This window comes from Perna viridis, chromosome 3, assembly GCF_037379345.1.
Source record: "Perna viridis isolate PV_CMFRI_1.1 ecotype Kerala chromosome 3, ASM3737934v1, whole genome shotgun sequence".
Lineage (NCBI taxonomy): Eukaryota > Metazoa > Mollusca > Bivalvia > Mytilida > Mytilidae > Perna > Perna viridis.
In genome coordinates, this window is record NC_142447.1 from 58,004,591 (window position 1) to 58,025,095 (window position 20,505).

Sequence of the window (20,505 nt, forward strand, 5' to 3'; positions counted from 1 at the left end):
CGTGACGTTATTAGGAAGTGAAGTCAGCAGTTAGGATGTGATAAAAGGGTATGTAAGGGGACGACTACTTAGATTCTTGTGGGGTGGGTGGCAGATTTTGAAAGTAGATCATCTGTCTCTATTCATTAATTTCGGGGATTTGATACATCACATCTACCCCAAAGAACTTGAGATAAAGGATACTACAGACACTGTAAAGTCAGCCTCATATCTTGATCTACACTTATAAATCGATGGTAAAGAAAAACTATTGACCTAACTTTACGACAAACGTGATGATTTTTCATTCAGAATTGTCAACTTTCCTTTCATCTGTGGCAACATCCCTTCAGCACCCGTAATGGAGTGTTCATATCACAACTCATACGTTATGCCAGAGCTTGCCGAAACTACGCAGACTTTTGAGCTTATGGTTTGGGGTACTATTACTTACTTCGGACGAGGACTGCTTGCATTCGTTGACGGAAATATGAATTCGGAGAGATATATCAAGACTTTAGATGACTTTTTATGGCCTGTTATCATTAAACACTTTCCGAATAATGACTTTCAGTTTATGGATGATAACTGTCCCGTGCACAGGTCCCGAGAAACCGAAGCTTGGAAGCAGCGAAATGGAATTCAACAGTTTTTCTGGCCACCACAGAGCCCGGACTTAAATCCGATTGAGAATGTTTGGCTGGTCTTGAAAAATCACATAAAAAGAAACATTTTTCACATTAAAGACACGGAGGACCTAAAACGCGAACTTCGGAAGGCCTGGAATAAGATCAGTGTAACATACCTGCAGAGCCTATACGGAACATTGCCGAAACGTTGCCGACAAGTGTTAATGTCTAAAGGATTTATTACAAAATATTGAAGTTTTATGTCATAAATAAAGGTATGATTTTTAATTTTTATTGTGACGTTTGTTGTTTACAATAACGCCATCTTGAAAAAAAGTTGACAAACTTTTGGCACCTGAGTGTAGGTATTCTGTGCCGAACCCGAAACTGTTTTACCGATAAAATTACAAATATCTGGAATATCTTTTCCAGGTATAACTATAACCTTGGTTCCCTTGATTACTCTTCCATCCGTAAATACAAAAAGAGAAACGTACTAAAAGCTTGGCTCACATTTAAGGCACGATATTGAAGATTATATTCACGAACATTTCTTAAAGACATCTAAGAAATTATCCTTAACATAAAAAGATATTTCATCTCGGGGAACTGCGCTCGGGTTCGGACTTATAATACTTAAAATGTCAAATTCCTTTGAAAACTGGTTTCCGAGCGTCCTATCTCTTGAAACAGGCTTGCTTTGATGGACCGAGGACCAGATTTTCAAGCGGGGTATCCAAATTGACAAAAAATACAAAAATCAAAATGAGTATTTATGAAGACAAACCTGATGGAAAACACATGGAAGTTCTAAAATATGCTCTATCAGTTGCAGTCAAGAAGATCGGGATTGGTTCTGATTCTATGTACGTTTTGCATAACATTTTTACACTACACTCTACATCATCACCATGTCACTACCTCTACAACGTGAGAGGTTGGAATTCCGTTCCTCCATACCCCAATCTCTTACTACTGAGCGCCATATTGCATAACGCTCGTTTCGACTTTCATTGAAATCGGCAGAATTATAGTAAACTATTTACCATTTAAAACGTTTTATACAGTATCTTAATGACCATAACACGTGAGATGGTGACTAAACCGAAGAAAAACAAATGACCTACCTGATGAGTAAATCCAGCAATCCTGGAAATCCTTTGTAAAAGCAGTTAAAATGAACTTCATATTTGGTTTTTAGCATTTTGAGTGTAATTCCGGTTGATAAAATTATGGATTTTTAAATTTGCGAAACAAACATATCAAATTAACCAATGAATTGCCTTTACCAACTTCAAGTTTGTTTTGTCAAAAATATATTGTATTCCCTAAAATTACTGACCTTATTCAAAATAGCAGGTTATTTTGACATCTGTCTTCATTACAAATGTTTTCTAGGTATTTAACAAATATTTCGGATTTTTATCGCTCGATTTCGGGTAGGTTAAACTTCTTTTGTGTAAATAAAAGACTTAAAATATTTCAAAATACATATATAGCTAATTCACATTTGCGGTGGCTTTCAACATGTCGGATGCTAGAGGTTAGGATGGCACCAAGTCAGAAAATGGCTTGCCAGACAACCTCTAGCATTGCTGGAGCACACTCTACATATGATCATAGGTGCTTGGTGAAATGTATTTTAGTAACATATATGCTTGCTTGGCAATGGGAACCTCGGGAATTTTCCCGAACTTTTTAAAAACACATCATATTTAATTCTTTTCAAAGTAAGAAAAACAAAAAAGACTCGAAAACTATCGGAAAAGATGAATTAATTTTTACTGAAACATAATCTTAACTTATATATTTTTGTTTGTTTAATTAAAGAAAGCAAAGAATTTTCTCTGTAAGGACAGTCACTTTTTGTTACTTCCAGGACATCAGGGGTCGAACTGGGCTTCACCAATATCGCAATTTGTGATTTTTTATTTTATCTGGTGACAAAAATACCCAGTAGGCGTTTTTGTTGGCGCCTAGGTTTTGTATATTAAAACTGACAGTAAGTTTATCAGCAAAGGATATTCTCTCTAATTAAACAATTGTGTTGACACCTGGTCAGAGTTAATTGACCATGACCAATTTACGACCGAAGGCAATTAAAGGTAATTAGACCAAGTGACAATATCCTCACGGGAGGTGTCAATCAAATATAAATATATTATTGAGCCAATCAAAACTCTTATCATATGGTCAAAGGTAAACACAATTAAGGCCATGTGGCTATATACAAGCTTCACAGCCCTGTTTGACCATGTAATACTTTCAGAGACAGACTTACCTAATAACAAAATAAATTCAATCCAATTAACAATGATTATCCCATCAGGAAGTGTCTAAACACTTCGAAATGAAAGAATTGATGACATTTGTTTACACTTTTGCCATGTGACTTTTTTGGTGGGAAAAATGGTCAACAAATAGAATGGGGATTTCCAAAATCTAATTAAGGAAATGCTATTCAGATATCAAGATAATTAAACAGGGACACAATTAAATGGTCCATGGTACAAAATGTAGTTTGCTAGAAATTTTATCACTTGAAAAAAGAATCAGTTTGTTAAAAATAAAAAAAAAAAATCAAATTATATTGTAAGATAAATTAAATCATAAAGGACAATAGTGAACATGTTTTAAAATCAGGGACTATATGAGAATAGTAATATATTATAAAGTCCTTTATAGAAGTAAAATACCTGTTTCTGGAGTAGTACTTTATTATTTTATGCATAAGAAAGTGAGACTAGAGCTAAAAACCTGCTTTATATATGCATTGAGTGAATCTTGGGTACATGTACATGTATGTCATGAATGGAGAGGTTATTTTGTTGAATTGACAAAGATAATTCATCACTAGACTTAATACTGTCATATTTAAAAAAAAAAAAAAAAAAAAGTAATTTGGCACCCTTTGGCTCTAATTTCTGAAAATTGGCAACAAAAAATGGCAGCTGGCAATTTTTCTGGAAACATAATTTTGGAAGCCAGAGCAGCCCCTGGGACATGACTTTTATTTCATTAGTATGATGGGGAACCCTGAAGGAAATCAAGATAGTACATGTAATAAATGTAGAGCTCACAGCACTTCACAGTGCTTGCTATTATTGTGGAATAATTGGCCACATTTTGACAATGAACACTTCATTCCAGAAGATGAAACTGATGGAAGACCAGATATTCCAGGATTAACATGAAAATAGAATATTGCTTATGTATGTGCACAAACATTCTGACTTGTGGAATTGCACATGCATGATTTTTATTATGCAAAAAAAGTACTGCAGTATCAGTATCATTATTTTTTTTGCAATGCAGGTACCTTTGGTTTTGTAGGAGATACTTTTCATCATTTTGTTTAATAAAAATGTATGAAATTTTTAAATTCAGGAGGTTCCTTTCAGTAGTTTAGAAGGGTAAAAGTACATGTACCCGGTACCACCTCTTAATGAAAGGCCTGAGTATGTGAATGGGCATACTGACAGAGATGCAATTATAATCAATGTTTATTCTATTTTTCTAACATCCAGGCACTCTAAGGTATAGAAGTTGTAGTGAGGTGATGCTTGATACATGTATGTGCCTTTGTTTAACATACTTGGAACCTCAAATGCTACTGGTATTTGAAATCTACTGCAGATAACTTCTCTATTTACATAAAAAATCTTCTTTTAAAAGATCTTTTGAACAGATGATCCTTGCCTTTAAATATTATTTTGAATATTTGAAAATATGTAAGATTAATAAATAAGGCTTTTTCCATATAATACATTTGAAAATGGACTTGGTATGTTTATTTTGTTCCAAATGGCTTTCTGTCAGTTTAAATTCATGAAATTAACCAATCAAATTAAAGTGTGATGTCATACCAAAATTGAGAATTCTTCTTACACTTTACGTAAATTGGTCAATGGATATAGTTTGTAAACCAGAAGCCATTCAGAAATGATCATTCATTGGGCTTGCCTATGAAGGACACAGAGCTACATGTAGATTGTAATTGTACTAAAATAACATTTGAATTTGCTGATAATTCACAGCAATATGTATGTTGTTATATTGGTGATGTCTGGACCAATAGGAATGTGCAAGACTTCCTACAGCACATAATGTCAAGGGTTTCATTAACGTTTCAGGCAGGAGGTTCTTAACAGAAAGTAGGAGGTACCAAATATATTCGGCGAGGGGTCTCAGGGTAGCTCGAGGCCCCCAGGGGGTCCAGGGCAATGCCCTGACAGGGGGGCCATGGGGGAGTCTCCTGGAAGCTCCTGGATTTTAGCTTTTTTGTAACTTAAATTTTTACTTGAAAATACGGGATTAAGTCTGCAATATTTGCTTCAGTTTTGTATAAAATATATGAATTTGAAATCAAGATATATGATAAATCATAACTGATTTAGTCTCAAAACCCTAAAATCCAGAAGCTCCCCATGATTCTCACCAGATCCATTTCTAAACTAATGCTGATAAACTTTGTTGACTGTTTAATACTATGCCATTTTATATGAAATTTTGATAAATGTCATATTTTATTCTTATGCTTTTATTTACTTGTTACAAAATTTGAACACGAACACATGCAAATAAAGGAATAGGAACAAAACTAAACATTTATTAAACGAAATTCCATAACATGATTGTGGTACCTAGCGCTGATTTTTTTTCACAATGCAATGTATTTTCTATTATTATTTATAGGAGAGTTGGCCAATCTCATTAGTGAAGACATATTCACTAATTTGCATATCATTAAGTATCAAATTGGTTGGCAAATAAACAATTAGCAATTTCATGATTAGAATCCCAATTTTCAAAACTTTATAGCTTTGTTATTTTATATCAAATTTTGGTTCTGTAAAATGTTTCATTTAGATAAAAGAATTCATATTTTGTATGTGAATTTATAAATCTTTGACTTGAAGAATAAATTTGAAATGGTATTTAAATGTAAACCTCTGTTCTCATTTTTTTTAAAATTTTATGCTCATATAGTCTAATAATTGAATATTTCTTCAAAATTCCATGGTTAAAAAGAGTTTTATTGGCAGTGTAGGGAACCAAAAGAATTTTTCAATTACTTTAAATAACGAAAAAGATATGATGATTTAAAGTTGATGCCCCATGCCACTCAATGGATTTCTTGCCTACCAAAACCAAATCACAGGTAAGTGATGACATCACAAGGAACTGTCCTATAGTAGTGTTGCATCTGGGGTCCAATTTAAAAAAAAAAAATTCTTGGGAGCAAAGACCGGACGTGTTCTTTTCAAACTTGGGGTTGCGAGAATATTTTTATCAAAACTCCTCCTCCCCCGCCAAATTGAATGGTCGTCCCATAAATCATATTCTGTAAAAGTTTGTTTCATGTTTTGACTTATTGTCAACACTAAAAACTTCTCAATACTCGTTTGCACAAGTCACAACAAATATCAGGAAGAAGGATGGGTATAGGGCAATTCCAAAAACAAACAGCATGCTTGGCACGTTTTCATAGAATCTTCACCTTTGTTTAGCTTTTTGTTCAGCACAAAATAATCGGTAATTGCTTTGCCTTTTTGTTTAGATATCGTTATGTCCGTTACCACACGTTTTCGTTAATGGACACTGTTTAAATCGTCGTATGTTAATTTACAGAGATCGCAATTTCAAGACTACACACAGAACGATCTTGGATATCTAAATACTAGAATTTTCCTTATGATTTTATTTTGGCTTTTATTTTGTTTTGCTGGTACCAAACGATACTGTAGCCGGGTAAATGTTGCGGATACATGCTCTTAAAAAAGGCACTGTGATGTACCCCTCCTGAAACATATAACATTCCCAATCCCATGCAAACAAGGCACACAAAAGAGGACACGATTTCCAAGAACTAGACACACGATACATGAAGTACACGATTCACGAATGCCACACAGAACACATTGCACAAAGCTTGGTACATGAATTATCGTGTCGGCAGGAAGTATTCATCCCAGTTGTTGGTATATTTCGGAATCTAACTTGCGTAATGAAACTAATAATAGATTATGGTATGTAGTGTACTTCTGATGGTTGTATTTTAATGATTGCTAACATCTTACATATAGTTGTACATTAATTCTGCTTTGATATATACAATGTCAATATACATGTATATTTGATATAACATCATGTTCATTTTCATTATACATCATATGTTGTGCAAACATTTTCATTGTCCTGGGAATATGAAAATGTTGAAATTTCATAAAATTGAAGTAATATTCCCAAATATTTAGTTAATAAAGTTTTTTACCATACCATGTGAAAAAAAGAATTTGGATCATTGTGAACATATTTTCCTTGTTCCTGGAGAATTAAAATATCAAAATTTCATAAAGTATTGATAGAAATACGTCAATTTTGAGGTAATTATGTTATTTTAAATAATGTGGTTCCATATTATTTGTCTTAAACAGAAAATATTGTATTGTTGATATGAAAAATGTCCATTTTTTGTTATACATGGTACATTGCAAAAAAATTTTCATTGGTCTGGGAGTATAAAAATATTGAAATTTCACAAAATTTGGGTTATTTATCTCAATTTAAATAATAGAATATTTTTAGCTTGAGGGAGACCATCTAATTGTTATGAATATGAAAAAAAAGGTATTTCTTATAAGGGAAAAGTCAACATTTGTTGTATATGGATTATTGGGAAAATACTTCATTGTGAAATAATTTAGCTATTTAAACTAATGCAATACCATTTAATTTTTCTAAAGAAGAAAATATTGGATTGTTGATTGAAAAATGTCCATTTTTATTATACATGGTACATTGTGAAAATATTGAAATTTCATAATATTGGGGTAATATATACTTAATTTTTATTCTCAAAAGACAAACAAACAGCTATAGTTCTGAAAACTTAAGAACTTAAGACTATTCCGGAAGGCCCTTCAAATTTTGCAGTATTTCATTATATGTACAAATAATGTTCAAATGTCAAAACCAATTGATTCCTGACAAAATATTGTCCTTTCAAGGTAAAAGGAATATTGATTTTGGCATAGAAAATGAAATTACAACAGTATTACATAAAATTGATCTACCATGGGAGCTGTTTTTATCATCCAATCAGAATACAGAACTAAGAACGTTGCACGATACATGAGAAACGAAGCACAAAGTGCACACACGTACATGATCCCAAATAAGCTTCACAAGAAGCATGCAATACATGCACACGTAGCATGCTAAAATGAGAATGTGAAACATTTCAGGAGGTGTATGTTCAGATCACTTCCTTATGGCATACATCATTTAAGAAAAAAACATCATCTTCAACAGAATGATTTTGAGCCATTAATATTTATTTTTTTTCATGATTAATTGGAGTTATCTTTTTTTGGATGAAAACATGTGGAAGTTAGTTCTTTTGAGACTATGGAGTGTGGATAAACATTTGAAATTAGTTGATCTGTGGTTCCTATGTGATGATTTATAATTAAGCATGTGTTCATGGATATTAAATACAACACAATATGGTGGGGTATCATTTAATGTCCCATTAGATGACATTTATGCCCCTTCATTATCTGAATCACTGCAAACTTAATAAATAGCAATTTTTTATTATGACCTCAAAGTCTGGATACTTTATTTAACATTTGAGTCTTTGTTTCTATGCTAATGAACTTTTGAAAGTCTAAAAAAAAAGTTACTCTAGTGTATATGACTGTGACAATGTCACATAAATGTATATATTTATATATACAAAATAAATGAAATCAGATTGATTGATATAAATAATGGAACTGAGGTATAGTTTGATGGCATTTGTGAAATGTTGATACTGTGATTTCATTTGAAACTAAAATTATTCATATTTTCACATGCACAAACAATTTTTTCTGTTCTTACATGTTTTTGTGCTATACAGGTATGACAGATTTAAGTATCATTTCCATTCCATATATAAAAAGAACCCAGATGATTTTAGGAGTATGTATTTAGAACTTGCCTGTCAAGTGGAGTCTAATTTTAATGTAAGTATGATTTACCAAGTTCTAGAGATTTAAATGAAAACAAAAAAGATACAATATCAATTTAGCTATTTCTTTTGAAGTATGTCCATTTTGACAGATGTATTTTTTTTTTTTACATCAGTGTAACAGTCTGTTTGTCTGTCTCTTCATTCATCTTTCCACTCATTGTACAAATATTAAAGTCAGGTTTTAGGAATTATAATAAGGTGTTGGAAGTACTTGGAACATGGTTGGTATGGGGTACCTTTTGGTTTTTCATTGTTTTCCTATTTTTTTTTCTGATCGGAGAGCTTGAACACTGAAACAGTTGGGGCAAGGCTTTACAACAGCTGTTTATTAATGCTTAAGAAAACAAAATACTATTATTTTCTACCTGTATTGTATGAAAGCCTACCTCATAACAGGATTTAGATTTACTACATGTATACATTATTGGTGAAAGTTTTCTGTTTCTGTTACATATTTATTTCATAGTATAAAGTTGTGACTTAAAGAAATATCTATTTACATGTACATGTTGTTAAAGAAATTTACAAATTGTATTTTTCAATTAAACAGAACTTTAAAACTTGTAGTCACTTTTTCTTTGCCAAGCACTCGGTAATTAGGGAAAAGTGTGACAATCATTTGATTGGAGTCAGAATAATGTGTTTGAATGGTGTGGCATGTCTATCTACCTTGGAACTGTTACTTCTGTCAGCTAGCACAATAACGACCTGAATCAGCATGTCAGACTAGTATGTAGCAGGGTCTGTTTGATTGGTCATGTCAGACTGGTACAAAGCAGGGTCTGTTTGATTGGTAAAGTGATATTGTCCTGAAATACATTAAGTATCTGCCAGAGAATGATAAACCATTGTCAATCAATCAATCAATCAGAACTTTCGATTTTTGTTTTAGGCAGAAGTCAAACAGATTTTTGATGATGAGAACATTCCTACTTTAATGAATGAGCTTGATAAACTGATAGAGAAGTGTGCTACAGATATAGGAATACAGGCATGGTAACTATTGTTAACTGTATTGCCATGGGGGAAACAACCAAAATTAGTACTTGTAGTAGTATTCACAAAAAATGCATTATGAAATTGTGTTCATGAGCACTTCGAAGATACAGGAATTGTATTTGATGACAAGTCTTGCATACTTGTAATTATACTTGCAACATCAGTTTTCTCTTTCAAATAGTGAATCATTAATGTAAGCAAAGCAAGAAGAAGTTGCATGCTATAAAATGTACATGGTGCTGTGAATATACCCACTCAAATATTTCTGTCAATTTTTTTGCATTTAAAGAACTACATGTAAACCATTTATTATATTGCACAAAATACAGATAGAAGAGAAGGTGAAGAACACAGTACACATCATTGTTCAAAGGCAATGTACAAATATATCTATTTGAGAAATCTGTTACATACAAGTGATGAACTGACTAATAGATGGACAAAATGATTACAATATAGGATATAACTAAAACCATGTGCTTTTGAAGTAATTTCATCTTGGGTGTTAATTATTAATCTTTACTGTATTCTGACAGTAAATATATGATCAGGGGCTCTTTTCCTATTTTTGGATTCTGACATTACTATTACGCAACTGCAAAAATTTGTGGGCATGTAATATATGGTGCAGTCGTTGTCATCGTTGTCTGGGGACACTTCGTATCCAGGGAAAAATAGGTGTTTTATAAAAACCCATGTAGAAAGTTTTTTTTTTTTCTATTTCAATTATTCTTTTTTAATTGTGTTTTTTATTTAATTCAGGTAAACAAGTGAATGAGCAGATTTAATGTCTTTTAGACCTTTTTCAAGTTATAGGTGGTCAAAGTTGGGCAACGCCCAAAAAATTCAACTTTTTAGCTCACCTGCCACAGGCCAAGTGAGCTTATGCCATCACTTGGTGTCTGTTGTTGTCATTGTTGTGGACAAATTTTTAAAAATCTTCTCCTCTGAAACTACTGGACTGACAGGTTTTTAACTTGGCATGATTGTTTCTTAGGGTGTTCTCCACAAAATGACTGTTGGGATTTTTTATCCATGAAAAAACATGGATGGCCACTGTTACTAAAAATAGAACATAGGGGTCAGATTGCAGTTTTTTGCAAATAACTCAAAAACCCTTGCCTTTAGCAAATTTCTGGCATGGCTAAAATTGTTCAGCATCATGAAATGGACCTATGCCACAATTTTCAAAACAATTGGTCAACTGATGTAGGAGTTACAGCCCCTGAAACAGTTTTTTATGCATTTTTTGCATGTGCAACTTTGAAAATCTTTTTCTCAAAATCCATCACACAGAATTCAATGAAAGTTGGGATATATATTCCTTAGGATATCCCGCACAAATTGACCGCACAAATTGACCGTTGGGATTGTTGATTCATGAAAAAACATGGACACCATTATTAAAAATAGAACATAGGGGTCAGATGGCAGTTTTTTGCAAATAACTCAAAAACCGTTGCCTTTACCAAATTTATGGCAAAATTTTCAAAACCATTCATTGACGTAATGTAGGAGTTACGACCCCTGAAACAGTTTTTTTGGTTTTTTTTTTTCACATGTACAACTTTGAAAATCTTCTCTAAAACCATTGAAGATCATTAAATGATAATAAGTATAATAGTTCTTTAGTGTATTGTGCTCAAAATGACTGTTGTGATTTTTAATCCGTGAATAGATATGGCTGCCTATACTAAAAATGGAATTTAGGGGTCATAAGACAGGTTTTTGAAAAAAATTCAAAAATTTTTGCCTTTAGCAAAATTCTGGTTCAGGTCATGAAAATGCTATGAAAAGCATTTCCTGTATTTGACAGTTTAGTTGATTTTAACTTAGCCTGCCTCATTCCTCAGGTTTTTCAAATAAGCAAATGGTTAATCAGGTGAGTGATTCCGGCTCTTTTGAGCCTCTAGTTTATTTTTGGTCCGATTTCCAAAACTCTTTTTTCATTGGATTCCTCTGCCTGAATTTTTCAAGTTAGTTTTCAGATATCTCTTACAGTTTTCTAGTTATAAGTGGTCAAAGGGGCCACACCTGAAAAAAATAGAATTTTTCATTTTTGGCCGATTTTACATTTTAATTTAAAAATTTGTGCAATAAAGTGTCCAAAACCATTTGATGCGTCCATGATAAATTGTAAGGTCTTATGCGTAAGTGTGTTAAAAACTAATATTTTGCCCTAACTGTATTATTTCACAGATCTACACTTTACGATGCAAGAAGTTTGCATTGCTAAGTAAAAGCAGCAAGTCGCTAGTATTTATTCCTGATCTAGCTATAGTTGACCAATACTGTTCTTTGCACTAATGAGGATTGTGCCAAACTTTAATTGTAAATAAATCCTTTTAATAACTAATTGTACCCCACCACCTTTGTTTGGGGGTATACAAATGTATAGGAATCACCCTATCTGTTGGTCTGTCCACATTCAAAAATCTTCTCTGACTCTAATAGACCAATTAGAACCAAACTTGACATGAATATTTCTTAATGTATTCTGCATAGAACTGATATGGGTCTGGCAGACGTTTTTCACATGTGCTGGATATCCCAAAAACTGTTAGGTTTAGCCATATTCTGACATAGGGTAAAAATTTTCAGCATGGTGAGATCTTTGTGTAGTTTTATTTTTATGTGAAGCTGTGAAGCCATGTTGGAGTTATTACCCTTTTACAATGTTTTTGCTATTTTTAATGTTGTTACTTTCAGAAATCTTCTTCTCTGACACTACTTGACCAATTAAAACCAAACATGGTATGAATGTTCCTTAGGGTATTTCGCATAGAACTGATGTAGGGATTAATGGTCCATCAAAAAACATGACTGCTGTTACTAAAAATAAGACATATGGGTCAGACAGAAGTTTTCTCAAAAACTGTTAACTTAAGTCATATTCTGGCGTGCGGTAAAAGTGTTCAGCATGATAAGATCTTGGTGTGGTTTAATTTTTGTGTGATGCAGTGAAACCATGTAGAAGTTATTTTTTTGCTGTTTTTCATGTTATTACTTTTATAAAAATTTTCTCCAGAAATTACTGTACAGAATTCAATGATAGTTGATATGATTGTCCCTTAGGACATTAGAAATTTTTAACCAAGAAAAAAACATGGCAGCTTTTACAAGAAAAGGAATTTGCTTATGAAGCCAGGTGAGCGATTCAGGCTCTTTAGTGCCTCTAGTTTGTTTTACTCATCCTTTTTTTCACAGGAGACCTTCTGGGGATGCTTCAAAAGACAGTGTAGCTCACATTGTGCCAATCAAACTTCGACATAAACAGAGGTTGGAGAAATTAGTTACTGAACTTGAATCAATGAACAAGATTTATCAAGATGCTTACAGGAAAAAACAGAGAAAATTAATAAAAACAAAGCAAAATGTAGACAAAATGTGTGATAAATGGACTGAAGTAAGTGTGCTTGTAGTGACCTTTCTATTAACAAGATCTACATAGTTCCTTTTCATATCCAAGGTGAATATGGGTATCATGGAGAAATAATCAGTTATCATCTTTAGAGATTGTAAGATTTATCTGTGCATTACAGTCTCAGTCTGGAATACATAGCCTGATAGAAAGATTTGTTGAAAGGGAATAAGTGTGATTTTCCACTAATAGGCCTTACAGACACAAATTAAAATTGTATATTAACCATGTAAAATTATTCTGTAAAATTGTGGATCCTGCCTAATTTTCATATGCATTAGCTACTTTTGCCTGTTTGTCGAGTAACTTCTACATGTTTAAAGATGAGCAAAATTATGTGTGCTTAAAAGTTGAATTAGAAGAAACTTGTTTCCATTGACTTAAGCTTTTTGGAGCTAAAGTTTTTTTATATTTAAACTTGTTCCAATACTGTTCTGGGGTTTTACCCCCACTGAACAGATAAGTGGTATATTGGAATCCGCTTGTCTGTCCATCCAAATTTTTGTCACAATAATCTCAGCTCCCACTGGGTGAATTGATTTCAAATTAGTTACATGGTTTCATATAGATTGGCAAACTCAAAGTTAAAAGCCATTTTTAGTTACTACAGAATATCAACTTCCTGTTAGTTGGGACTTTCTTATTTTTCACTTTATTGAATATAGATAAAATTCTTGGTTTCTACTGAAAGAGTTGATTTCAAATTTTGCATATGGCTTTTGTATAGATGTGGCAAACATTATACATGTACAATGAAAGTGATTTTGGGAATTTACATGTTCCTAGCACAACCATGTGTGCAACCTTATGTTCACCACAAAAATAAAATAAAATAGAAAGTAACTTCCCTTTTCATGGTTACAGTTTTAAAAAAAGTCTACAATATTTGCAGTCAGCATTAAATAGATTGATTGTATACTTACAACTTGTAGTAAGAATGCATTAAAATTGGCATCAATGTATGCTACATTGAACTATTTTTTGCTCATATTAATCAACTATGATAGTTCATGGGCTATAAACACACTATATGGTGTTGGGAGCAGGGGTATCCTTTATTGGGCTTTGTTCACAGATTTTCTAGTTTTAGTTACATTTGGTATCTTTAAATGATCTAATTTGTAAAGTTAAGACAAAATTTTCAAATATATACAAATTTCAAATCTCAGAAAATACTTTTACCACACAACTTCAGCTGACTGCTTTACATCGTTGGTCTTTAGAAGGAATATGTTATAACAATATTTTGGTATCCAATGTAATGAAAATACATGTATCCTATTTTTAATGACACTGACCAACTGAAAGTTTACCACCTGCCAAAACTTCAGTTGTCAAGTTTAAGAGTTAACCTTTTTTTATGCTAAAAATATCTAAGGACTATAATGCAAATGTCTATTCTTGTTTTATCAAAGACTTTCTTCAACTCTTATTATTTATCTTTCTTTCATATTTGTCACTTTCTAATCAAATGTAAAATACTTAGCTGATGTTTAAATATAAAACATGTGCTCATTTCTGATTTCATGGTCACTTTTATCTCATGAGACTGTTTTATATTTTTCAGGCTATCTCAGAAATAAACAATTCCGACATGAAGACTATTGATGGATATTTAGAGAATCATCTTTTAGACATATGACTAATATGACAGACAAAGGGGAAAAGTCTAAGTGGTATGGGATGTAAAATTCCACCATTTTTCTACTTGCGACTGCTTCAGTTGAAATTAGGTGTAAGCAACACAACTGAACATTTTCTTTTTAAAGCAGTGTATTATGTATTAATAATTGATTTATTGGTGTTTTTTGTTCCATGACCTCAGTGCCGTCTTCATTCGATTTACTTTTGCTTGTGGTTTAGTGGGAGGTAGGAATGATGTAAGTCACACGATTTACTTTTTGTACCCCTGGATCAAATGATAAGATCACATGAGTTCAATTCATGCTTTTTAGAGCCTCGTTTTACTTATAAAAAGACAATTTTTTACATCCCGCCACACAAAGTGTTGAGGTATTGGTCTCACTAACCACTTCCGGGTCAAATGGCCACCCCCCCTATGCAGTACCAAAAACACACTGAACCTAGACATATGCATTGTAAGTGCATTATATGTGTGTATTATGATTAAAAGTAGTCAAAATGAAGCTGAGAATGTGTACTTTAAAATCATATATGTAATTGACTACAAAAGTGTATGAATATTGTTTACATGTGTGAGTAATTTGCCTCCATGCTGTCAGTTAGCAGAACAGGTAAAAATGTGGATTTTCAGTATTATTTATTCAAGTAAATTTTGTGAAGAATTTCTACTATCATTGTACCATTAGCATAATGATTTTGGAAGCCTTATTTTCCAAGCTTCGCAACCGTATGCAACTTTAAGATGTCATTTGTCCTGGGAATTCACAGTGAGACTTTAAAAATTAATTTTTTAACAGGTAAAGTAATGGAAACCTTTGAAGTGGTTAGTGAGACCATTATGTGATACCCTTTGAGACCCTCTGTCCGTCCATCTGTCCCCTGATGGTGAGATATCATGTGATACCCTTTGAGACCCTATGTCCATCTGTCCCCCGTTGGTTTCTAGATAGTATCTCAAGAAGATATTGAAGGATCTTTTTCTTTTTTAAAAATGATACTTTGTATAGTTATTGATTACCAAAAAAAAAAAAAACAGATAAAGTTTCAGTATATTTGGATTATTTACACAAAAGTTATGGCCATTTTAAGTTGTTTTTACCACCAAAAATTGTTTGCAAGGTGGTGGGGTATCATTTAATGTGCCATTAGATGCCTTATTTTTTGTACATGTACTTACAATATATTTGTTGAGAGAAAGTGGAATTAGTGTGACAGGGTTCCTAAAAGGGTGTGATGTAGTGCTAGTGATAAATGTTTTTAATGTGATATAGTAGTAAGACATTGTATTTTGCATCTACTTATGGTTTTAAATACCATGACAGATGTCTGAGATGTCAAATAGAACACAAATACAAGTGTCATTTGTATAATTTATTATATCTATTAGAATGCCGAGTTACTGAAATGTTTTCAGATATTGCATGGATTCAACAATAATATATTAAAACCATCCATGCATGCATTTGTCTTTAATTTATCCATACTAGACTGTGTCCTTTAACATTAACTGTGGTCTAATACAAATAAATCATACAAGTGACTAAGAGCTATGGAAGTTCAATAAAAATACATGTGAAAATCACAAACTATTATGATCTTTCTTTGTATAATCTTGTAAAACTTTCCCTGTAACTTCCTCTATCTGGAAAAGACCCAAGCATTATCTAATTACTATATTGGTTGGCATTTTTTTTCGTTGAGAAATATAGTTGACTTAAATGGATGATCATTTTCTTAATTAGTTTGATGATTTTGTATGTTATACTCACTCAAATAAAATTTGTCGAAATTGACACAAGGATTACATTTTTATACTATAATTCTGTAAAGGCTAGAATAACATTTGAAAAAAATGTGTATCAGTATGTTATCATTAAAGGTGCCTGGTTGAATGCACCACTCAAGATACCCTCCTATATGTAAAAATTGTACAGAAGAAAAAACTCTTTAGCATATTGAAGTAGACATAATTATCAAATAATGATTACAGTGTACTAGTATTTTATGTTTAACCTACCACTTGATCCATGGTTTCAACAATTTGTGAAGTTTAGTAGAGAATTAACTTTTCATGAGTATCCTACTTTTCTTTTTTTACCTATTACCTGCATCACCAAAGTGACATCTGGTATATTAGCCACTCGACTCCGTCGGTCCGTCCGTCCGTCACGTTTACTTTGAGTAATTATTAAACCAATATCATTCAAACTTTGCATATAGTTTCATACATACTGAAGATGTGCCTCGTTTAGCGGATCGTTTAACTTACAAACCCTAGATTTTACTGTCGTCAAACACATGCGTGTGATGAGCAGGTTCCTTGCCAACAGAATAAACACAACAATAATTATGTTGAAATTGGAGTTACAGAAAATTCTAAAAGAACAAGAAGTCGAAAATTGACGAGTAGGTCCCAAAGGAAGGGAGATAGGTAATCGTTTAGCATGTTTACATGAGAGCGTACATTTTAAATGATCGTCAATCTTTATGAAAACACACGATAACTGAAATAACTAAAACAACACATACAAAGAAACAAAAGCAAAATGAAAACCCACTCCACCAAAAACTGCGATCATGGACCCGATGCATCGCTAGGGTAAACACCCGCTCTATCTGCGAACATGTTGCAAATATGTCGCTCGTTTGTTTATTTTTATAAGCACTAGCGAATAAATGTACACCCGTTCGAATCACAAAATATAACCAAAAACAAAAAAAACGGTAGTAGCTACACCCGCTCATTAAATGTCCGGGGTAGACAGTCTCTAATATAGTGAATTATCTTGAAACCAGAGAATATTGTTGATAACGATTGATAAAGTTGCATCACGATTTCACAATTAACAGGGAAAAAAATGGACGAACCTTCTGGGCCAATGTCCAAGAAATTACGGTTTTCACAGACAAAAATTATGGGAAACCGATGACAAATTGGAATAGTAAAATTGATCGTTATGTCAAGATTAAGCTACGGTTCCCTACGGTGTCGTGACGTAAGTCAAATGTCAAAGTCGAAATTTCGGATGAACTAAAATTTTCGTGTTATCAAAAGATGAAATAATGACTTAACTAAAGTCGAAATTTAAACTTAAAAATATTTGTATGACTATAATACGCTTCCATAAAACTGACCCATAAATGCAATTTTGCTGCGGCCATTGTGTTGGACTGTCTCTGTTCCACCGTATAATCATTCAATATTGACCGAGCGTTTCTAGCATTGACTTGCGTAAAGTCTGAAGGTTCTTTTTGTGTGGTCAGTTTTCCGCATAACTTTTTACAGTGCCACTGGATCATTTCGAAATCCTAAAATAGCATAAACAGAACAATGATTTCTACGGATGACATTTAATGCACTACGTTTTGGTATGTAGATAATTTTTTTTTATTTCGTTATAGCTTATTACAAATGTAGGTTTTTAGCCTGATATTGCCATTTGTATCACTGTTTGACTGTTGTCTAGTGTTGATCAGCTCGGTAATTAACCTTTATTATGTAGCTTACTTAGTGTACTCATGCCATAATTATAAAGTGTTAGTTATGATTATAACTTTGACATCAAACTTATTACAATTAAGTTATTTTAATGTAATTGCCCTGGAATAAAGCCTGAAATTTCAACAGAAAAGCCGTGGAAAACTAAAAAATCGAACACGGCAATCAGCTGTAGCTGAAATTCCTGCGTTATTTTTTTGTCATTATTTTTAAAATATTTTCTTTCTCTGCATTTTGAAGAATGATATTTAGATGACCAAAAAATTTCTTTGATGCAACAGTATGTATAATGTTTCTCGTGATCCTGATCAAATTACAGTTTTATTTGTATTAAGATTTTATTGACAAACATTTCCCAAATCACCGTGTTTTGAATACAGTATATGATTGTGAAAACAAAATAATAGAAATTAGTGTAAATGCATTTTGCTTTATATTACATCAAGTATTTTTCTTGATTTAAAGAATTTTTAAAATCATAAAGCATTCTACTTAAATTTGTTATTGATTGTTGATACTGATATTTAGATTTTTGTTCAATGGAGAGACTCGGAACATAACCAAAACTCTGTTTTTACATAATATATTCTAACAATGTGGTTTTCATAAAATTACTAGCATTTTTTCAAGTTATCCCCCATTCAAAACATGATCCTAGAGGAAATTTAAAAGTCATCTTTTGAAGTCTTCCACCATTCTATTTTTGTGGATATTTAGGATTTATTCAAGCAATCAACATTCAAAATAACTCTGGTTGCAAATAGTTTCAAGAGGTTAGGGTCAGTTTTTACTTGATAAGGTTAGGGCCATTTTTTACTTGATTTACTAAATTATTTGTTTACTATAGTGTTTCTTTAAAACGAACCGGATGATTATAACAGTAATAAAATTATCTGTCTAGTTTCGTCTAGCAATGACATGCTTAGTATATTGGTTTTTACTTCGCGAAAACAATACCTCATCTTCATCGATAGGTTGTCCAAAAAGGGTCAATAAGGCAACAAGGACATTTTTGACAATATCACTAGGTATTGTCCTGTGTCGCAGCTCCAGTTCAGCATCAAGGAATCTAGGAAGCTCCTGTGTAAACCCTCTTAATGAGCTTAGATCATCTGCTTGTCTATCCAGTATTTGTATGTCTCGTTGAAAGATGTTGGCAAATCTTGATTTCTGTATCTGTTTAATTGTAAACTCAGTATTGCTTAAATTTCTCCTGATTCTTGCTTCATGGATTGCTTCAAATGTACCAAATATGTAAGATTTAGCTTTTTGATTCGATGGTTACAATAACATAACACTGACTGTGTAATTATGCGCATTGATTTTCTTGTAATATAAATCTAGCAAAATCTTAAATTAATCCCAATGTTTGTTCCTTTAAGACAAATCGAAACATTTCGAAGCCAGCAACTTTTAATTGCTTATGATACTTCCTTTATTACTTTTCAGGAATTAAAAAAAATCAGAAGAGAGACAGGGACTAGTTCAGAAATTTTTTTTTAAAAAGAGCTGAAAACCTTACCTGGAAACCGAATTTCCTTTCGTCGTGAATAATGAAAGTTTATTTTCTGAAGTTTACTTAAATCTGATGAAATATTGTTTTCTTTCAACCCCCTTTTGGTCCTTAATTCAGAAGCAGTTGAGGTAATAGCCCCTCAAATCAATACCAACCTTCCTTTTGTGGTCCTTGCTGTAAAAATTTATAAACATAAACCCTCCAATATCCAAGTGATTGCACAAAACCCCAATTATCTACGGACAACAACGATACAAACTATGGTGACAGCACCATACTGCTATATGACCGCAAAAAAGTTATACATGTCCTTACAGTTGGCTGCGGCAGGATATCGCAACATTTTTTTTTCGAATTTGTCAAGTAGTTTTGGAGGGGATTTTCAAAAACTGTTGACGACTTTGCTTGGTGTATTAATGGCTCACCATTTGGGTTCAATGAGCAAATGTCTTTAATGGTGACTTAAAACTATGTACCTTTTCTTAGAGAAAGGACCTCGATTTTTTGTCTAGCATATTCTAGATCGCCATCGTCTGAGGGGATATGGTTGTTTTCACATTGAATGATACATTTATTAATCTCCTCGATATCTTCACCATCGATAGCCTTCAATAAATGCCGCCGTGCAAATCTTTTACTACCATTCTGTAATAAAAGCAAAATTATCGGAGCATGCATCAGAATTCAAGTACATGGCCAAAAAGTGAAACAGCAAACAGTAAAATCTAGAATGTTTTTGTTTTAGATGGAAACCTTCGGAACCAGGATTCGAACGGCAATTAAAAGGATTTACTCCAT

General features: G+C 32.6%; 2 protein-coding genes across 7 annotated transcripts in view; one reads left to right on the forward strand and one right to left on the reverse strand.

Moving 5' to 3' along the window:
- On the forward strand, positions 1–16,490 carry LOC148623077 (polyamine-modulated factor 1-like). 4 transcript variants are annotated; one of them, XM_088573590.1, is made up of 5 exons: positions 1–883; positions 8,515–8,620; positions 9,521–9,624; positions 12,835–13,033; positions 14,616–16,490. In XM_088573590.1, exons 2-5 carry the CDS (start codon positions 8,579–8,581, stop codon positions 14,688–14,690), a joined length of 420 nt encoding a protein of 139 aa, XP_088429716.1. In that variant the 5' UTR covers positions 1–883; positions 8,515–8,578; the 3' UTR covers positions 14,691–16,490. The 4 variants fall into 4 exon arrangements, with proteins under 4 accessions (XP_088429716.1, XP_088429714.1, XP_088429715.1 ...); XM_088573588.1 differs by lacking the exon at positions 1–883 and adding an exon at positions 1,269–1,474; XM_088573589.1 differs by lacking the exon at positions 1–883 and adding an exon at positions 5,571–5,769.
- Positions 16,049–20,505, reverse strand: part of LOC148623078 (uncharacterized) — a 17,121-nt gene continuing 12,664 nt past the window's right edge. For all 3 annotated transcript variants that reach the window (XM_088573584.1, XM_088573583.1, XM_088573582.1), the window contains exons 6-9: positions 20,184–20,352; positions 19,149–19,426; positions 17,828–18,001; positions 16,049–16,334 (exon numbers count right to left, since the gene is read on the reverse strand). In XM_088573584.1, coding sequence (XP_088429710.1) covers positions 16,272–16,334; positions 17,828–18,001; positions 19,149–19,426; positions 20,184–20,352 — 684 coding nt within the window. In that variant the 3' untranslated portion in view covers positions 16,049–16,271. The remainder of the gene's footprint in view (positions 16,335–17,827; positions 18,002–19,148; positions 19,427–20,183; positions 20,353–20,505) is intronic.

Coding starts and splice junctions, on each gene's coding strand:
- LOC148623077 (XM_088573588.1), top strand. CDS start 1,374: ATGAGTATTTATGAAGACAAACCTGATGGAAAACACATGGAAGTTCTA. Junction 8,621..9,520: donor AAGTGGAGTCTAATTTTAAT/GTAAGTATGATT, acceptor TTTTTGTTTTAG/GCAGAAGTCAAACAGATTTT. Junction 9,625..12,834: donor GATATAGGAATACAGGCATG/GTAACTATTGTT, acceptor TTTTTTTCACAG/GAGACCTTCTGGGGATGCTT.